General features: G+C 38.8%; 1 protein-coding gene across 1 annotated transcript in view; it reads right to left on the bottom strand.

Annotated features, from left to right (window-relative positions):
• Positions 1 to 20,472, bottom strand: part of robo1 (roundabout, axon guidance receptor, homolog 1 (Drosophila)) — a 697,256-nt gene that overhangs the window by 44,532 nt on the left and 632,252 nt on the right. The window contains exons 14-19 of the mRNA XM_061972616.1: positions 19,548 to 19,714; positions 19,345 to 19,466; positions 10,243 to 10,474; positions 7,243 to 7,364; positions 4,307 to 4,478; positions 1,534 to 1,734 (exon numbers count right to left, since the gene is read on the bottom strand). Of these exons, the coding sequence (XP_061828600.1) occupies positions 1,534 to 1,734; positions 4,307 to 4,478; positions 7,243 to 7,364; positions 10,243 to 10,474; positions 19,345 to 19,466; positions 19,548 to 19,714 (1,016 nt within the window). The remainder of the gene's footprint in view (positions 1 to 1,533; positions 1,735 to 4,306; positions 4,479 to 7,242; positions 7,365 to 10,242; positions 10,475 to 19,344; positions 19,467 to 19,547; positions 19,715 to 20,472) is intronic.

The following is a 20,472-nucleotide window of genomic DNA, read 5'->3' as shown; positions in this document are numbered from 1 at the left end:
AAGAGTTGGACAATATCAGAATATCGGATATCGGCAAAAAGCCATTATCGGACATCCCTAATATATATATATATATATATATATATATATATATATATATATATATATTTATACACATATATATATATACATACACTATGATGTGTGTATATATATTATATATATATATATATATATATATATATATATATATATATATATATATATATATATACGTACAGTACATATATACAATTAAATAGAAAACTATACATATATATGTATATATATGTTATTTTATTAGTTTATTTCCGATTAATTTGCAGTGATAATATTATTAATGACAGTAATATTAACAACAATAATAATAATAGATGTAGTAAAATGTTTTAAATCTAATATTAATATCGGTCCGATATTAGCAAAAAAACAAGTATTGGATTATGTCGGTTTACACCTTCAATGTTAGCACTCCAATACGAGCAGTGTGTTGACTTGTGCAAAGCTTGACAGCCAGGCAATATCTAAATGTCCTCCATTGAGCAAACAAGGTTGGTATTTTCTTCTATTTCAGTGAAATTATTTACAAAAAGTAAATATGCTAGGCTATAGGCTGATAGGAGCTAGCAGGTACACAACAGCTAAGCACACAATAGCACACAAGTAATTAGCATCCTTAATTTAATTGTCTAAAACAGCACATTTGTCAATATAAATAGGCATCATTTAACTTACAGTTAAAAGGTCTACACGGCAGAAGCATATTAGAAAGTATCTAGTAACAAATGTGTCCGCATCATTCAACTTACTGCATTATGACCCTAACTTAATGACATGTTGTAGCCACCATAAAAAACAATTACCGCTCCACTTCAACTTAATGACAGCATACGTCCATTCCAGATTGTTAATAATAAATATATTAGTGTTGTTCATACCTACCATTGTTCTATGTTTGACTTGTTTAACTTGATCAAGCCTGTTCTAACATTCCACGCACTACAAAATAGTAAAAGTATGAATGATTGGTGCTGATGTCGTATTTGCCAATACTCAAGGCTCCAATATCGGATCTTTTTTGTGTGTGATATGTCCTCAACAATTGACTGATGTACTTCAGTGCCCTATTGCTAATTGGGTTGTTTACCTTACATAAAAAAAGCCATCATTGTCACTATAGACGAGACATACGTGCAGTAAAAAGACGTAAAGCTGAAGAAAAAGCATGTTATACAATTTTGTCACTAAAAACAGATTAAATTTGTAATGTTTTGGAAATTTGGTTACATATTATCTGCGTTTTGGAGACTAAAAAGTCATGTTATTTGAAACAACACCGCTATTATTTTCACTCAAGGCAATGAAAACAATGTGGGACATTTACATGTGCGTAGAAGAGTATGAAAGGTACGGAAAAGGCAGTTTTGGAGTTGACAAGCTAGACAAGTTAATGCACTTGTGTGACATCGCCATCTACTGGCCTGGCATGCGCACTGCGGTGTTTGGAGACCAGAGATCAGACTGAGGGCCAAAGCGGCACGACGTCACACTGACCTTTGTGTATGCCGGCGTAGCTGCTGGAGAGGCCGCTCCTCTTCTTCCTGTGCCGGTACAGCCAGATGCTGAAGACCAAGAGGATGATCCAACAGGCGGTCCCGATGCCGGCGATGAAGGCCGGCTGCTTCACCACGTCGGAGATCTGCTGGGACAGAGGGTTCTGCCCGCCCACCGCCTCCGTCATGCGGCCCGATGCGTCTGATGAGAATGCAGAGATGGCTTAACATGTAAGAATTGTCCTTTCTTTTATCATTTCATATTCTGATATTGGTGTGTAAAGTCGACAAAGACAAGCAACTATGCAATAGTGGATCACGTCAACAAATACCTCTCAAATATTTCAGTAATTAGCATGGCGCACATTCCTGGAGGCGGCTTCTCGAAGCAACATCTCCATGTCTGCTAACAACAACAATACGCCCTCGCTCTGGTTTTTACTTATTTTGTCTTCCGTGCGAGGCACATGAAAGACAAAGCTGCTTCACCCCCGCCGTGCTCAAAAGATTCCTCTCTACTGGGGACGTCAATGTTTCATGTCGATACTATTATAATTGGAAAATCTCAAGCAAAGCGCCGACGTCTGTTGCTCTTCCTGGACTCTACAGGTGTTTAACCACAGACCATCCACACCCGAGCTCACGCCGTGACGGATGGGTTCTGTTCGGTCCCCCTCCCCTGAGGCGTCTTGTTCCACGCCCGGTGTCGGAAGGAACATGACAACAATCAACACGGGAGGAAATCGTGTCAGTCACAGAAGGAGATGCTTCACAGCGTCGTTCCGTCACACACGCGAGCAAACATGCCGCGCCATGCCGGTGTGTTGGTGTGGATTATGAGGATAAGAACCCACCACATGCATGATTTATACATGTTGTATTTGTAAAAAAAACTAGGAAAAAATATTGCTTCCATGACGACAGGGTGGGTGCTTGTAGTCTATTTAATTCATATTATTATTAGGGGTGTACATTTTTTTTTATTTTGAATGAATCAAGATTCTTATTTGTAACAATTCTTAATTGATAAAAATGTATTTATTTATTTTTTCAATTCTATACTGCCCAGCCACTCAGGCAAATCCTATAGTTGATGTAGATGCCCAAATTTGCTGTACAGATTTACTTTAAAAAAGAAAAGCATGGGATACTTCTCTTGTTGCATTATTTGTATTTGACTTGATTAAATGTTTGGGTAGACTTTTATTAAACAAAACCAGTTTTCTTTAAAGTAATATCGACATTTATTAGAGCTGTCATCTATTTTATGGAGGAATGTAGTCAATCATAGAACTGGCACACAATGTTATTAAAAAAGTATTGATTTTGGATCGAGAATTGATTCTGAATCGAATCGAATGGTGCCCAAAGATTCACAGTCCTAGTTATTATGTTAAAAGATACATTTCAATTTCCATAGGAATTAGGAAATTATTACGGAAAAAATGTATGGGGAAAAAATAACATTAAAATGAACTGAAAATAAATGATAAAATATTATAGTATAAAACAACCAGTTTGGGAATTAGTTTACTTAATTAAACGTTTTTTTTGTTTTTTTAAGACACTCGAAAAAATTTAATAAATAAAAGAAAACTTTTTAACATCAAATTGTGTTTGTATTTTAAATAATCAAATATAATTATATTATTATTGTGTTTATACCATACAGCAGTGCTTCTCAAATGTTTTTCACCAAGTACCACCTCAGAAAATACTTGGCTCTTCAAAGACTTACATTAAAATACAGTAGCGTAGTAGGTCGAAACATTCATTAAAAACAAGGCAGAAGTTTTATTTACCAAGTATATTTAATATTTTTGGACATCATAACATTACAGTTTGAACAGTAACACTGGGTTTAAAATATAGGAAAATAAAACAATGTACTTAAAATAATGAATACAAAATTTGGCGTACCAGTAGATGGAGCCCGGGTACACGTACCATAGTTTGAAAACCACTGCTATGCAGTTTTTATAGAAAGAGTTTGGTAAAAAATAAAAATAAAAACGTTAAATATTTACAAATATAAATTTAAAAAAAAAATTTGGATGGAAATGTGCAAAGTATTTACCAGAAATTGTCTATTTGCAACCCGTGTGAATAATTAGGACAGGACCAGCCGCCAAAAAATATAAAAAGTAAAATATAATTACCGTGGAAAATTGTGCACTATTTTTTATCAATTTTAACTGTGTTATAGATATATATATATACATATATATATATATATATATATATATATATATATATATATATATATATATATATATATACAGTATATATATATATTTATATATATAAATATACATACACAATGTTCCGTGCTTGTTGTGATTGTGATTAATATTTTACTTTGTGGCAATAGTCTGTTGTAGAAATGTGCTATATACATAAATCTACCTTGACCTTGACTTTGGAAATGTGTAAAATTATTACCACAAATTGTCAACCCTATTTAAAACTTGTGGGAATATTAATATTGGACATTAGGCTGATGGCTAATTAAGGAACATCTAATTGCTTTGAAAAGATAAGGAAAGCAAAGTTAATCGCTTTAATTAATTACTTAACTCCATTGATTATTTTTTCTTTAATCTTAATATTTCATTTTAGCGAGACATTTTGGACATGCTTCTAACTTGGGGGGAAAAGTCCTTGGACACCAATTCTTACAAAAAGACCCCGACATCTTGTTTCAGTTTCCCCCAGAAGAACAGAAGCTGAGGATTATTTTGTCCAACGTCAAATAAGATGCTTGCTTTACTCACCAAGTTGGAAGTAGGTGACGTCGCTCTTGACCCCTGGCCCTGCCCCCGTGCTAGCAGCCACCTCCACACTGTAGCGGATCCCGGGGGCCAGACTGGGAATGAGCACGGAAAAGGTGGCGCCGTCCACGGTGCGGTTGACGTGGTACCGGCTCTCGTTCCCCAAGCACCAAACCTGCCACCGGGGGAGAGAACGACACATTAAGAAAGCGAAGAACCACATCCATCATGGCGGCTGCTACCGTTAATTGGGCCGACTCTCAGCAGGACGCCCGGGTCGCGTTACACGGCTGAGGTCGGAAAGGATTCTGAAAACATGACTTTATGTTTTCCAGGCGGCACTGGACAAAGAGTCAGTATTAAGCGAGGTAGTCATAACATGTCTCGGTGCAGCCTTAAGTCCATGGAAAACAAATGGCGATCCATAATCAGGCCCATAAGCCAATTCGCTGCTTGTGGGCGCCGTCACTCCAGGGAGAAGACGGCCTGCTCCCCTGTCAGCCAAAAAGCAGGGCCACAAAGAGGACCGCGCATACTTCCCGAACTCACGCTTTCCCAACACACTTCCCCGGGATTGAACGTGTGTTTGCTCTTGCATGAGTCGACTACAAAGCTCCGACATTCTCTGTGCGGGGAAAAGCAGTGAGTGGGAGTGCTGCTCTGAAACTTAGCGTGAAAACATCTCCCATATTATTTTACTACATGCCGGTGTTGTGACACAAGATCCATGCCAAATAAAACCCGCAGCATCGTTTGGACAAATTAGGCTATTTATCCAGAGAGTGGAAGTGCAAATAATTATTTGAACTAATAATACTTTTTAGAAAAGAGACATATAAACCAAATCCATTCTGGTTTTCTGTTTGATAATTTGTGATGGATATCCATTACATTTTTTCCCCCACAGTTTTTGAATATTTTTTTTAACTTCGTACAAAAGATAAATGTAACGTTTTTTTTGACAATATTAATCTGTGTCATTTAAACATGTGGATTCTCCCCAAAATATTGATTTTACATTATAACTTCTGACTTTATATATATATATATATATATATATATATATATATATATAAAGTCAGAAGTTATAATGTAAAATCAATATTTTGGGGAGAATCCACATGTTTAAATGACACAGATTAATATTGTCAAAAAAAACGTATAACACAACACAAATAAGATATAATTTCAAAGAGCAAATAATAATTATTTGACATAATTATACTTTTTAAAAAACAGCCATAAAAACCCAAACCATTATATTTCTGTTAGTTTTTTATCAATATTTTGATCGCTATCCATTTTTTTTTACTTTTTTTTTTTTTTTTACATAGTTTGATCATTTGTAGATTTGTGGATTTTCACCAAAAGTTCATAAATATATTCATATTTAACTGATTGATAATTGATCAATCAATTATCATTATTAATTATATATTAATATATGATATATATATATATATATATTAATATATTGTATTAATTATAATTATAATTGGGGACGGCGTGGCGTGGTTGGGAGAGTGGCCGTGCCAGCAACCTGAGGGTTCCTGGTTCAATCTCCACCTCCTACCAACTTTGTCAGGTCCGTTGTGTCCTTGAGCAAGACACTTCACACTTGCTCCTGATGGGTCGTGGTTAGGGCCTTGCATGGCAGCTCCCGCCATCAGTGTGTGAATGTGTGTGTGTGAATGTGTGTGTGAATGGGTGAATGTGGAAATAGTGTCAAAGCGCTTTGAGTACATTGAAGGTAGAAAAGCGCTATACAAGCATAACCCATTTACCATTTAATTACGACTCATCATAAGATATTACAATACAAAAACAATCAAATAAAATTTGAAAGACCCTAGTGTGTGAATGTGAATGTAGTCCGTCTATCTGTGTTGGCCCTGCGTTGAGGTGGTGACTTGTCCAGGGTGTACACCGCCTTCTGCCCGAATGCAGCTGAGATAGGCTCCAGCACCCCCCGCGACCCCAAAAAGGGTTAAGCGGTAGAAAATGGATGGATGCATGGATCAATTTGACATTGAAATCCCAATCCGTTTAATAATTTTTGATGGATATTTTTTTGGCTTTTTTTTGTTCAGTTTGTGAATACTGAAATGATTTTCAATTTAATACAGAAGTTGATTGTAATGAAAATTGATCAATTATGAACCATCATTAAAAAATTACAATACAACAAAAATAAAATATAATTTGAATTATTTGACATAATAATACTTTTTAGAAAAGAGACATACAAACCAAATCCATTCTGTTTTTCTGTTTAATATTTTTTATGCAGATCCATTACTTTTTTTCACAGTTTGTGGATATTTATGTTTAAAATGCCTGCGATGAGGTGGCGACTTGTCCAGGGTGTACCCCGCCTTCCGCCCGATCGTAGCTGAGATAGGCTCCAGCGCCCCCCGCGACCCCAAAGGGAATAAGCGGTAGAAAATGGATGGATGGATGTTTAAAATGAACCCCCCGCGACCCCGAAAGGGACAAACGGTAGAAAATGGATGGAGGCATGGATGTTTTTTTGTTTGTTTTCTGATGGCTACCCATTTTTACATAACTTATGAATTGATCTCTTTAACTTAGTACAGAAGACAGTATGTATTTTTCAAAAATCAAAAAGATCTAAATTGGCCCACTGTGCATTCATTTGGCATCAGTTGTTGCATGTTCCAGCAGGTGGCACTATTTCACAGCGTTCTGCTCCTCTTCTCATGCTGCTGTCTTTGAGGGTGTCTGGCACACATAAAGGTACCTCTCCTCTGGGAATTCATTTCCACGTCTGTGCAATGTCTCCTCCTCTGTTATCTGACTCTGTCGCATACCTCTTGTTTTTTTTTGTTTTTTTTCTAATTCCGTCTCCTCTTTGTGTCTTTGTGTACATTACACATCCCACTTGCTCAACCTGAGATAAGATTTATTTTTTGGGTTACCTTGTACTCCTGGACCACGCCGTTCTGCTCCTCCTCTGGAGGGGGTTGCCAGGAGACCACGATGGCGGTGCCATTGTCGCCGCTCTCTGTCACTGTAACCTCCCGGGGCGGCGCGCTGGGGGCTAAAGGAGGGGATAGACAAAGGAATAAAAAAAGCATATTACACACCTTTATACAGCATTGTACAGCATTTCCTGGTGCAGGACAACAAAGGAATATTCATCGTATGGAAAATCTGTGTACTTTTTGTGTGTCTACACTGCATACTTATCTGACTGTGTATTACCTCCATTCTTATGTTCTAATCGTTTCTATTATGCAAGCTGGCAGCTGGCATTAAGTACTTGCAATTAAACAACTGGCACATCTTTATTACGTATGTAAATGTAGTGGAGGGCTGGGGCGCAGCACCACATTTTGGGCCTCCATACACAAGACTCATTTGGGCCACCCTTGCTGCCCCATACCCAGGGGCGCCGCTAGGGATTTTGGGCCCCATGAAAAGAATCTTTACAGGGCCCCCAACACAGTGTCATTATTTTTTCTGTATTATAATTTCATCATCATTAGGGGCCTCTCTGGGCCCCCCTCCATCATGGGCCCCTAGAATCTGTCTCCTTTACCCCCCCTTTTCGGCGCCCCTGCCCATACCTACACACTTGCTATGTTTACATGCTCTAAAAACAAACTATCACGTGAATTTGGTTGAAACCAGCTTTTTAAAACACATGTAAACACATTGATTAGGTTTTTGGCTTTAAAATATGGGGTTAACATTTATAGACTGGAAGATATATAGATAAAAAAAACAAAAGGTTTGTTGTTTTAGTGCCAACAAATTCAGTAGAAAGTGGCCAGAATATGAATTAAAATAATGATTTAATCTTTCATTTTTCTATGAAATATGATAATAAATCTGTAAAGTCTTCCTTTACTTCAGAGTGTAAAGTAGATATTAGCTGATTTAAGTATAAATATCATCAGTGGGTAATACAAATCAAATCATAACACATCATTATTATTATGATTATATTATTATTAAGGCACCTCCTGGGGGTTAAGCCTCCCCGCGTCCTTTAAAACTAGTGATGCCTCTGTTTTGACATTAATCGAGGGTCCTTGAACGCCCCTCAGTTATGGGCAATGTGATGCAAAACTGGAACTTGTACATACTGTAACTCTCTCCTAAACTGCCACCAATAGATAGATTATATTTGGCATTCACCTCATCCTTGCACCAAAATGTTGTTGTGTTTGGATGCTTACAGGTGAACTTTGATGACTTTATGACGTCTACGTTGAATGAAGTGTTTGTCTCTATCCAGGTAGAATGAATCATTTTGTATTGTTGACATCTTTGATATTCTTAATTGGATTCAAGCAACCCTTTTATTGTTCAATAATAACATTATATATTAATTGTATATTAAAGTCATGGAGTCATTTTTCACAATTTACATATTTAAATGACAAACAACAAATCGTAAAATTTTACAAAAGCTCAGGGGGCCCTTGTGCTGCTTAGGGCCACAGTACAACATCTCCACTTGCCCTTCCACTTTGACGCCGCTGGGGTCGCGGGTAAGCAAGCTTTTGGATTATTTTTTAACAGTGGTGTCCAAAGTGTGGCCCGGGGGCCATTTGCGACCCATAGCTATTTTATTACACATTTAAAAAATATTAATACAAGAGAAAAAAAATAACATAAACAAGTGGAATAAAAGGGCAAACAGGTGAAATGTAACAAGCAAAAGTTGCAATTTTGACTCTAATAACACAAAGCTGCCATGGAGGCTGTTTTTTTTTTCTTTAAAAAATGTTATTGCTCAAAAAATAAGAGTCAATGTTGTTACAAATTATTGACCTATTCAAGCCTCCAACTATTTCATATCAACAATTCTACTTTGAAGTATTTTTGGGGAAAATATTGCCTATTTTGTGTGTTGGTAAAAAAAACAACCTAAAAATAAATAAATAAATAAAAATGTATAATCGTCGGATGGACCTGAAGTTGATCTAGAGACTTAAGTGTTAAAAGTAAAAATATGTACATATATATTTTATTTTTAAGATTTTTATGAGTGGGACCCTTTTGGATCCCCAATCATTTTAGTGTGACTTAAAAAAAATATATATATTTTTTTTTTAAATACAATTCATCATAATCAATTGTGCTATGAATTATTTAAAGCTCCAATTACTTCACATCAAATATACCACTTTGATAAATGTTTTGGGGAAAATATAGCATATTTTTTTGCCATAAAAAACAGGGTTTTAACAGAAAAAGAATACAACTTAAAATAAAGTTTTTTAATATATTTTTACATTTTTATGACGAAAACCCTTCCAGGTTCCTGGGACCCAACTTGAAGGGAGCCCTAAAGTTAGAAAAAAAATCTGTACAATATCAATATAACTACGGCTCTCAGTGGAAAAAGTTTGAACACCCCTGATTTTAAATATTCTATTTAGTATCTATAGTATCTATGTCGGTTGTGCATTGTGTCAATTCATCATTAAGAACTGGTGAGGATTGGCCTGGTGATTACGCCCCTAATATAAACTGCTGTATGCGAGGTAAAAGATGTAAACTCTTTCCTCCCCTGCTGTCGAGAAAACATAATGTTTGAAGCGATCAAAGGAGGGAGAAGATCAGAACGTAAAGCAGTAAACACTCTGCGGGCACATTTTTCCTCCACAGTATGCTGCTGATTAAAATGTGTAGTTCCGTGCCGAGCGAGCGCCACGCCCTGTGTGTCGCACATGAGCTTCCATAAGGCCCTTTTTAAAGCGCTCATCCAGTATACCTAAATGTCGCACATTTTCCCCGTAACCCCCCAGCCCCCCAGCCCCTCACCGCCTCTGCCTGGTGTGAACAGCTGTTGTGTGCTCACACACATGCAAGCTGTGCATATAAAATTGTGTAAACATGAAAACACGCGTGCACACATGCAAGCTTTGAAGCGCTAAAGCACACACATTCACACACGAGCGCACCTTCCTCCAGGGTTCTGCCGATTTTGACCTCGCTGTCGGTGCCCTGGAACTCGTTGAAGAAGGGCCGCACTTTGAACTCGTATGTGACGCCTTTGCGGAGCTGCGGCACCACGGCGCTGTCCTCGCCGGGCGTGCGCACCTCGAACACGGCCCAGTCGCTCCGTTGCTGACCCTCTGGCGAAGGGCGGAACATCACCTTGTAGCCTTGTATGTACTGCGACTGCTGCTCCACCTAGTGGACAAAACGGGAATACAGTGGTGTTAGCTTGTTTGAGTCTTTTACTGTTTTCATTGTAATCAAACTTTTTCCACCAAGTACCACCTCAAAAAACACCTGGCTCTCCAAGTACCACCATAATGATCAACATTAAAATACAGTAGCGTAGTACGCCTAAGCATTCATTAAAAACAAGGCAGATATTTTATTGAACAAGTATATTTAATATTTTTGGCCATTGTAACATTTCACACAGTTTGAACAGTAACACTGCGTTTGAATAGAGGAAAATAAAACACTGTACATTAATCAATTGATTATTTGGCGTACCACTGGATAGAGCCCGTGTACCACTAGTGGTACAGTTTGAGAGTCACTGCTATAAGGAACCAAAATTGCCAGTCAGTATCGCACTTATTAGGGATATGAACCTTGCAACAACTCGCGATTCAATTCAATTCCTGGGTGACAATTCGATTCGGACTCGATTCTCAATTCAAAAGATTCTTGGTTCAAACCAATTCTCGCAATGTATTATTTTACACTACTGGAACGCTGATTCCTATTTGTGATGCTCAGTCCATTGGCCAGAAGGAATAGCTTCCACAGAGGCTGCTAGCAGCTAGCTATATCTCCATACACTGTGTGGAGCCGCTCCCATAAGTCAATAACCATTTATTGCGGAAAATGAACTACATATCTTACAAGTATTAATTATCAATAAGGACGAGGCTAAACATGTTGTCACGTGTGGGGGGGTCGCAGCTTGCTGCGAGGTTCGTTCCCCCGGGATGCAAACGGACCACTCTGGACAGGACGTGCAGGTAGGAACATGGTTTATTCTCAAAAACTCGAACGATTGCCAAAACAGAAAACAAGCCAACGGGAACAACGTGCCGATCACACTCGGAGCTAAGGCTACCCCTTAGCATAGGCAAAAGACAAGGAATACTCACGTAACTTGTTGCCTGAAGCAAACAATGAAGCCAGGCCGACTGACCCGGTAAAGGCTGGCTTAAATAGTCCCTCTGATTAGTCCTCGGAAAACAGGTGAGCGTCCCGAGCACCAATCAGAGACAGGTGAAAACAATAAGCACCCATGGTAACTAAAAACAAACAAGGGTGCACAAAAACAGGAACTAAGGGAGTCCAAAACTAACAGAATATAACAAAAACATGATCCGGGCCACGGATCATGACACATGTAAACATACAAATGTGGAAGAGCAAGCAGAAACAAATAAGCTAATAGCTAAGCTAGCAGCTAAACTCGCTTGAAACAACATCAATAAATAACTGCTTGGTAAAATTTAAGAACTGTAGATGGAACAGCAGAAAGTAACAGGTATTAACATGAAATTAACAATTTGAGTAATTAGATATTTTTGTTTTATGAAAATATATATTTTTATTGTGTACTTTTGACTTTGTGTTGATCAAACAATTGTATGTAATAAAAGAGAATAAGGAACTAGTTTAAATATTGTGTTGATTTTATCACATTGTCAGTAGCACTCATCATAAATAATTTGAAAAAATTATTGGTATCGGCCGATTTAACTCAAGGCTGATATGAATCGGCAGTTTAAAGCCCCCTATTTCTAACACATAAACAACAGAGTATGTGTAAATGTGTTTATGAAGTTTTCAAAAATAAAGTGAAACCTTAGTGAACGTGTAACTCCCGTGGAAAGAAACCATAACATTTACATTCAAGTGCAAAAGATTGATATTTATATACTGCTTGAAAATAGCAATGTGAAAATAGTTCATTTTTGACCCTGCCTCTTCAAAAAGAATCAGTATTGAAATGAAGAACTGAAATTGAAACCAGAAATCGCCTAAATCGGGGCGGTATAGCTCGGTTGGTAGAGCGGCCGTGCCAGCAACTTGAGGGTTGCAGGTTCAATCCCCGCATCCGCCATCCTAGTTACTGCTGTTGTGTCCTTGGGCAAGACACTTTACCCACCTGCTCCCAGTGCCACCCACACTGGTTTAAATGTAACTTAGATATTGGGTTTCACTATGTAAAGCGCTTTGAGTCACTAGAGAAAAGCGCTATATAAATATATAATTCATAATTCAATTCATAAATCCAAATCATGCCCAACACTTGTAATATTTTATTTATTTTTTTCCTGCACACCAATTACTTATCATACCTTTTCTTTCTACCTAAACAAAACGGTGCGGAAAAGTGGTAGTCCAATGATTGGTCAGTAGAAAAACGAACATCAGGGCTGCGATCTCTGTTCTCGATGAAGCTATTAAAAGAGCGCCCGCTATCGATTATTTTAGTAATCGAGCAATCTATCTATAAGTTTGATCGATTAACGGATCGGGTAAAACACACTTTATAGCCACAATGGGTATTCATTATGAAAATAGTTGAAATGAGCAACAACTTTTCTACTTGTCATAACTGTCACCTTTTTTTGCTAATAAATGCATATTAACACTGAAAGTGTACTTTTAACATAATAATATTGATAATAATTTTTAAAAAGCCCTTCGCTGTTCACCTCTACACAAATTATGACAGCTAAGCACCACCACTCTCATGTATGCTCTATTGCAGCAGCCTTGCAGAAACAATGTCTATATATTTAAAGTTCAGGGAGCACATAGCGAAACAGGTTTAACGGGTTTTCATACATATGTATTAACATACATATGTATGAACATATGCAAAATTTGCATTACTTAATAAAGATAGTTATTTTTTTCTGAATTGAATTAATGGAATCATCACAGCCCTAACAAACAACAAAAATATGTGCCAGCTCTTTTGGCTAGTTATGAATGGTGACGAATGACAATACTCAGGTTTGAAGTTTTGGATATTTTCTTCATGGCTTTTTGTTATTTTCACTGTATGTTTTTTGTCATTTGTGTGTTGAAATGAATTGGAAGAGGAAACATTAACAAACTACAATGAGCATGAGGCATAGTGGCCACAGTAAGGGAGCGAGGAGACTGGAGTATAATATTGCAGTTTCTGTGTATTTATTTTGTCATTCCTTGCCCTGTACTCTCAAATATTACAATGACTATGATGAATTTTCTGCTCTATGTTAGTACTTGGTGGTAGCCACTCAGCCAGATCACTTCCTTCTCGCTAGCAACCTAAACTGCTTGATGGAAACATGGCTTCAGGATAGAAAAAGATGCTGAGTGCACAGTAGCATCCCAAAACCGCAATGCAATTGTGAGACCAGCACACCTAAGAGTCTGTTAGACCACGGCGGCAACTTGTCACGCGACCATCCACGTCCCCCTGCCTGTCAATGTGCCACTTCGGCATTTTGGAACGGCGCAGCCATTTGCACCGACCGCACTATGAGGTCATTGGCCAGAGGGTTCCTGGAAGTCTGGGGCTGGTTAAAGAAGGATCAGTTCTCCCATTGCAGCGTGTTCTCCCTTGATTCAAATCCAGGGAGCTTTTTTTGTGCAGCATCAAGTCAACTCGGTATACGCTTCATTGTAAGGCAAGTCGTCGTTCTGTTAGTTTAATTAAAGTAGTTTTATGATCGGCAGTTACCACCAGGCTAATATCCTCGTAAGTCCCGGTGGAAGGTTTGCAGCTCTGGTTTTAAAACACGCTATCCTATAAAAAAATAAGCTGCCAGCTCAGGTGGTTATGATTAGCTCAAAAGCACAAAACAAAGGAACATATAAAACCGATAAATCCTATATTGGAAAAAAGCTTTAGCTCTTAAAAAACGTGGGAATTATGCTGCTTGACTAGAATGTGTAGTCTGGAGTGTTCACAGCAATCTGTTCATTAATATTAATAACCCCCGTATAATTACCACAACACTGTTGATCATTATTATTATTGCTAGTATTCATTCACAACTGCTTATATAGTACTAATAGGGCCTGATCTGCTAAAATCCAAATACCATGCACTAAACAGTGTGTGCAAACTACAACATTGCACATATTATTATGTGCACATGTTATTATTAGAGTATTGCGGGTAATCTACTAAAACTGCATTGGCAACTGATGACAAGTGCAAAAGTGGTCAAGACTGGCATATTTGAATGAGGATTTTGCGTGGACTATACAAGCAGTGCCTAAAAGAGACCCTCATTCAAAGGTCCAAAGTGTTTCCTTATGTTGTGCAATATGCAGCACACGCCACCTTTTGGGTTATGGAATTCAATCTAGAAAACAGAAACTTATTTTTAGCACACCGTAGCTTAGTTGGGGCATGGGAGATATCGTTGATGTCGTCTGGAGTCATCCAAAATGCACGTATGAGTGCATGGAAATGTACAGTGCAGGCCAAAAGTTTGGACACACCTTCTCATTCAATGCGGTTTCTTTATTTTCATGACTATTTACATTGTAGATTGTCACTGAAGGCATCCAAACTATGAATGAACACATGTGGAGGGTGAAATAACTGAAAACATGTTTTCTATTTTAGTATCTTCAAAATAGCCACCCTTTGCTCTGATTACTGCTTTGCACACTCTTGACATTCTCTCGATGAGCTTCAAATGGTTCTCACTTCACAGGTGTGCCTGAAGCTCATCGAGAGAATGCAAAGCAGTAATCAGAGCAAAGGGTGGCTATTTTAAAGAAACTAGAATATAAAACATGTTTTTAGTTATTTAACCTTAAGTACATAACTCCACGTGTTCATTTATAGTTTGGATGCCTTCAGTGACAATCTACAATGTAAATAGTCATGAAAATAAAAAAACACATTAAATGAAGAGAAGGTGTGTCCAAACTTTTGGCCTGTACTGTATGTTGCAAGGCCTTTTTTATATGAGAGATATATCCTTTATTTAAAAAACGAACGCAATTAAAAAAAACAGCAGACACCAAAACCATTTTAGGCAACTAAAAATGATACTGCAGTCTAGACGATATGTCTGATGTTTTCTTATTTCCGACAGTCCAAATATGTCGACGCACACACAGACGAAGGAGTCTGTGTCCATCATCTCTTTTCTCACAGCCATCTGTGCCAGTTTCCACTAAAATTCTATACGTGCTAAATGTAGACGCAAAACTTTGGCCGCAGAAGATCTCCAGTCTTGATGAATGGCATTGCGAGCGCTAAAAGGTTACATTTGCATCTCATCCTCCCAGTAATGTGTACGTTCTGATGATCAGCATATTTTCTGCATATAAGTGAAGACAGACGCGCTCATTTAGGAGACACAATCTTCTGTGCACGAGCTTAGTAGATCAGCTTTGCGTTTGTTTGCTATCAAGTTTGCGAGCTTTGATAAAGGCCAGCCTTTACTAAATCAGACCCACAGAGTACCGTATTTTTCGGACTATAAGTCGCAGTTTTTTTCATAGTTTGGCCGGGCTCCAGTGCGACTTATATGTTTTTTACCTTCTTTATTATGCATTTTCGGCAGTTGCGACTTATACTCCGGTGCGGCTTATACTCCGAAAAATACGGTACTTCATATAATGCTGCTTCTGTATTCCCGTTGCATTGTGGTGTTCACACCTTCATATATAGCACATATTTAGTAATGTAAAGCTACCATTTATATCTAAGTATTACATTTACATCAAGTATTTTACTGGAATGGCTTCTCTTTGGCAGTATCACTAGCTTTGGCTCCTGCTTTACTTTGTTTGCGGAGAAGACTCGTGACTGCAGTATATCGCAACACAGTTACACTTGCTGTTCTTAGGTATGCATCCATACGATACCAAATATTCGGTATTGAAAACATTTAATATGAATACATTAGGGCTGTGAATCTTTGGGGAACACACGATTTGATTCGATTCTTGGGGGTAACTCGATTCAAAACGATTATCGATTCAAAATCTATACTTTATAACATTGGATGCCAGTTCTTTGACTAACTACATTCCTCCATAAAACAGATAAACAAATCTGATTAATTACTTAAAAGAAAACAGGTTTTGTTTAATAAAATGCTTCCCGAACATTTAATAAGGTAAAATACAAATAAGGGACAAGAGAAGTATTCAACACTTTTCTTTTCTAAAGTAAATATGTACCGTATTTTTCGGACTATAAGTCGCAGTTTTTTTCATAGTTTGGCCGGGGGTGCGACGTATACTCAGGAGCGACTTATGTGTGAAATTATTAACACATTAGCGTAAAATATCAAATAATATTATGTAGCTCATTCATGTAAGAGACTAGACGTATAAGATTTCATGGAATTTAGCGATTAGGAGTGACAGGTTGTTTGGTAAATGTATAGCATGTTCTATATGTTACAGTTATTTGAATGACTCTTACCATAATGTGTTACGTTAACATACCAGGCACGTTCTCAGTTGGTTATTTATGTGTCATATAACGTACTGTTGTTCACTATTCTTTTTTTATTTTAAATTGCCTTTCAAATGTCTATTCTTGATGTTGGGTTTTATCAAATAAATGTCCCCAAAAAATGCGACTTATACTGCAGTGCGATTTATATATGTTTTTTTCCTTCTTTATTATGCATTTTCGGCCGGTGCGACTTATACTCCGGGCCGACTTATAGTCCGAAAAATACGGTACAGCAGATATGTGCATCTACATCAACTATATGATTTGATCTGAGTGGCTTTGGAAAGGACATATTGAAAAGAAAAAAATATATATATCAAAATAAATGTTTTGAATCGATTAGGTAAGAATCGTTACAAAAAAGAGTCTTGATTAATCTGAAAATCAAATTTTTTTTGACACCTCTCAAATACAAGTGCCATTACACCCTTAAAGGGGAACATCATCACAATTTCAGAAGGGTTAAAACCATTAAAAATCAGTTCCCAGTGGCTTATTTTATTTTTCGAAGTTTTTTTCAAAATTTTACCCATCACGCAATATCCCTAAAAAAAGCTTCAAAGTGCCTGATTTTAACCATCGTTGTATACACCCGTCCATTTTCCTGTGACGTCACACAGTGATGCCAATACAAACAAACATGGCGGATAGAACAGCAAGGTATAGCGGATTCAGACTCGGATTTCAGCGGCTTAAGCGATTCAACAGATTATGCATGTATTGAAACGGATGGTTGTAGTGTGGAGGCAGGTAGCGAAAACGAAATTGAAGAAGAAACTGAAGCTATTAAATGATAAATGGGTTGTATTTGTATAGCGCTTTTCTACCTTCAAGGTACTCAAAGCGCTTTGACACTACTTCCACATTTACCCATTCACACACACATTCACACACTGATGGAGGGAGCTGCCATGCAAGGCGCTACCAGCACCCATCAGGAGCAAGGGTGAAGTGTCTTGCTCAGGACACAACAGACATGACGAGGTTGGTACTAGGTGGGGATTGAACCAGGGACCCTCGGGTCGCGCACGGCCACTCTTCCACTGCGCCACGCCGTCCCTATTGAGCCATATCGGTTTGAACCGTATGCAAGCGAAACCGACGAAAACGACACGACAGCCACCGACACGGGAGAAAGCGAGGACGAATTCGGCGATCGCCTTCTAACCAACGATTGATATGTGTTTGTTTGGCATTAAAGGAAACTAACAACTATGAACTAGGTTTACAGCATATGAAATACATTTGGCAACAACATGCACTTTGAGAGTGCAGACAGCCCAATTCAGGTGCGCTAAGAACATATATTTGTCTACGATTTCAGCACTCAGGTTAACCATACCTAAATAGACACAAAATACCGCATTACACAAGACTACCCGAATGTACTCGAATGATTGAAAAAAATAAATGTTTTTAAGCTAAATTATTGGTAAACACAGTTTATGTATAATAATTTACGTAAAACCGCGAGTAATGAATAAAGTTTTCATCAATTAATATATTCTGTAGACATACCCTCATCCGCTCTCTTTTCCTGAAAGCTGATCTGTCCAGTTTTGGAGTTGATGTCAGCATCTGCTTTGAGTGTCGCAGGATATCCACACATTCCTTCCATCTCTGTCGTAGCATAGCTTTCGTCAGTAAAGTGTGCGGAACAAACGACTGACCATTTCGTCGGCTTTCCCCACAGCCTCGTATTTTGAACAAATTCCGTCCAATTTCTTGCCACTTTCGCATCTTTGGGCCACTGGTGCAACTTGAATCTGTCCCTGCTCGTGTTGTTACACCCTCCGACAACACACCGACGAAAGTGAGAAAATGGCGGATTGCTTCCCGATGTGACGTCACGTTGTGACGAGAGCGAATAATAGAAAGGCGTTTAATTTGCCAAAATTCACCCATTTAGAGTTCGGAAATCGGTTAAAAAAATATATGGTCTTTTTTCTGCAACATAAAGGTATATATTGACGCTTACATAGGTCTGGTGATAATGTTCCCCTTTAATAAACAGTATGTAGAGTGTATACAGTACTCTGACACTGTTCTCTACTTTGCTGATGTGAAAGTTTAATTTCCCCATTGCGTTACTAATAAAGGCTTATTCTCTTCTATCAAGGTGACAAGCACACTGGGAAATAAAGTTTGAAAACAAGCTTATTTTTAGGCAAGTGTAAGTTGCTTGTCCATTTCCTCCCACCTTCAACATCTGCAAGCCATTTCTACTTCAGAGTTGGCCGCCTCCTTCTTCTCACTTACTGTATATTACTCTAACAGCCGTCCGCTGTGTTCCAACCTGAGAGGACACAGACTGGCAAGACTGCAGTAGGTATCACCACATTGGAGTGTTTTAAGGTGGCCCACGCTGCAGATCATAGCTCAAAAGCTGAAACCAGATGGACACTCAAAGCCATGTCCTGTGCTATGTTAGTCGGCTTCCGTCCGCAACGTCCTTCCTGCGGGCTGCCAGGACATTAACACCTAAGCTCGCCTCAGCGCTCTGACAAATTGACCGTCGGCACATAATTTCGTGAAGCTCTGAGCACGCTCTGGCAATGAACCGTGTGTGTGGGGGGAAAGTCACACTCACCGTCCACTGCACCCTGACGGAAGACGAGGACAGGATGGTGGGATTGTGCAGGTGGATGAGAACCTCCCCCAGTTCCCTCTGGATCTGACGGTGGTCCACGCCCTGGCTGGTTGGAGGGATGTCTGCATGCAAACCATAGTAACACTCTAAAAATATATCTGGGGGGGGACGGGGTGACAAAAGGCTGAGGAAGTTCTTCTCACCTTGTGTTTTTACAGCATCAGTGATGGGACTGGGGTCGCTGAGTCCATAGGCGTTGGCTGCCCGCACTAAGAAGAGGTAGACGGCACTGGGCTTCAAGCTCTTCAGTACAAAAGACTCTGTTTTCACGTGTTCTGCAAGTGTCTGCCAGCTGCTGCCTGATGCATGACTGTGGACACAACGCAGAAAGGAGCAAAATACATTCATACACTTTCATTTTTTACACCAATTTTTCTGTTCAAATGCTGCCAAGCCAACATTATACTGGAATGTTTGCCAGTCAGAGGGAGATGAAACGGGAATTCATCCTGCGCCAAATGCATGATGTTTGGTAGTCATGTGACTAGTGATGGGTCAAACGACACTGAAGCATCGATGCCTTATGAAACACGCCCTGAGATCGGTAGGTTGTGAGTTCAAACCCCGGCCGAGTCATACCAAAGACTATAAAAATGGGACCCATTACCTCCCTGCTTGGCACTCAGCATCAAGGGTTGGAATTGGGGGTTAAATCACCAAAAATGATTCCTGGGCGCGGAACCGCTGCTGCCCACTGCTCCCCTCACCTCCCAGGAGGTGAACAAGGGGATGGGTCAAATGCAGAGGACAAATTTCACCACACCTAGTGTGTGTGTGACATTCATTGGTACTTTATCTTTAACAAGGAGTGATATTGTGTCCCGTAAAGCTGGGGCTCTTGAATCTTGTGTCACCAGGCAGAATTCAAACTGTAAATCCCGCGCCCCCGCTCTACGCACTTCGCTGATAGTCCTTCCCAGTCCCCTCTTCTCTGGAAGTGCACAAAATCGCCCACAAGAGCTATACATGCACACGCATAGTTAAGGTTAAAGTTAAAGTACCACCAATAGTCACACACACATTAGTTGTGGTGAAATTACTCTCTGCATTTGACCCATCCCCCTGTTC

Source organism: Nerophis lumbriciformis, linkage group LG17 (genome assembly GCF_033978685.3).
Source record: "Nerophis lumbriciformis linkage group LG17, RoL_Nlum_v2.1, whole genome shotgun sequence".
NCBI classification, from domain to species: Eukaryota; Metazoa; Chordata; class Actinopteri; order Syngnathiformes; family Syngnathidae; genus Nerophis; species Nerophis lumbriciformis.
This window is presented reverse-complemented; position numbering and strand designations above follow the sequence as displayed.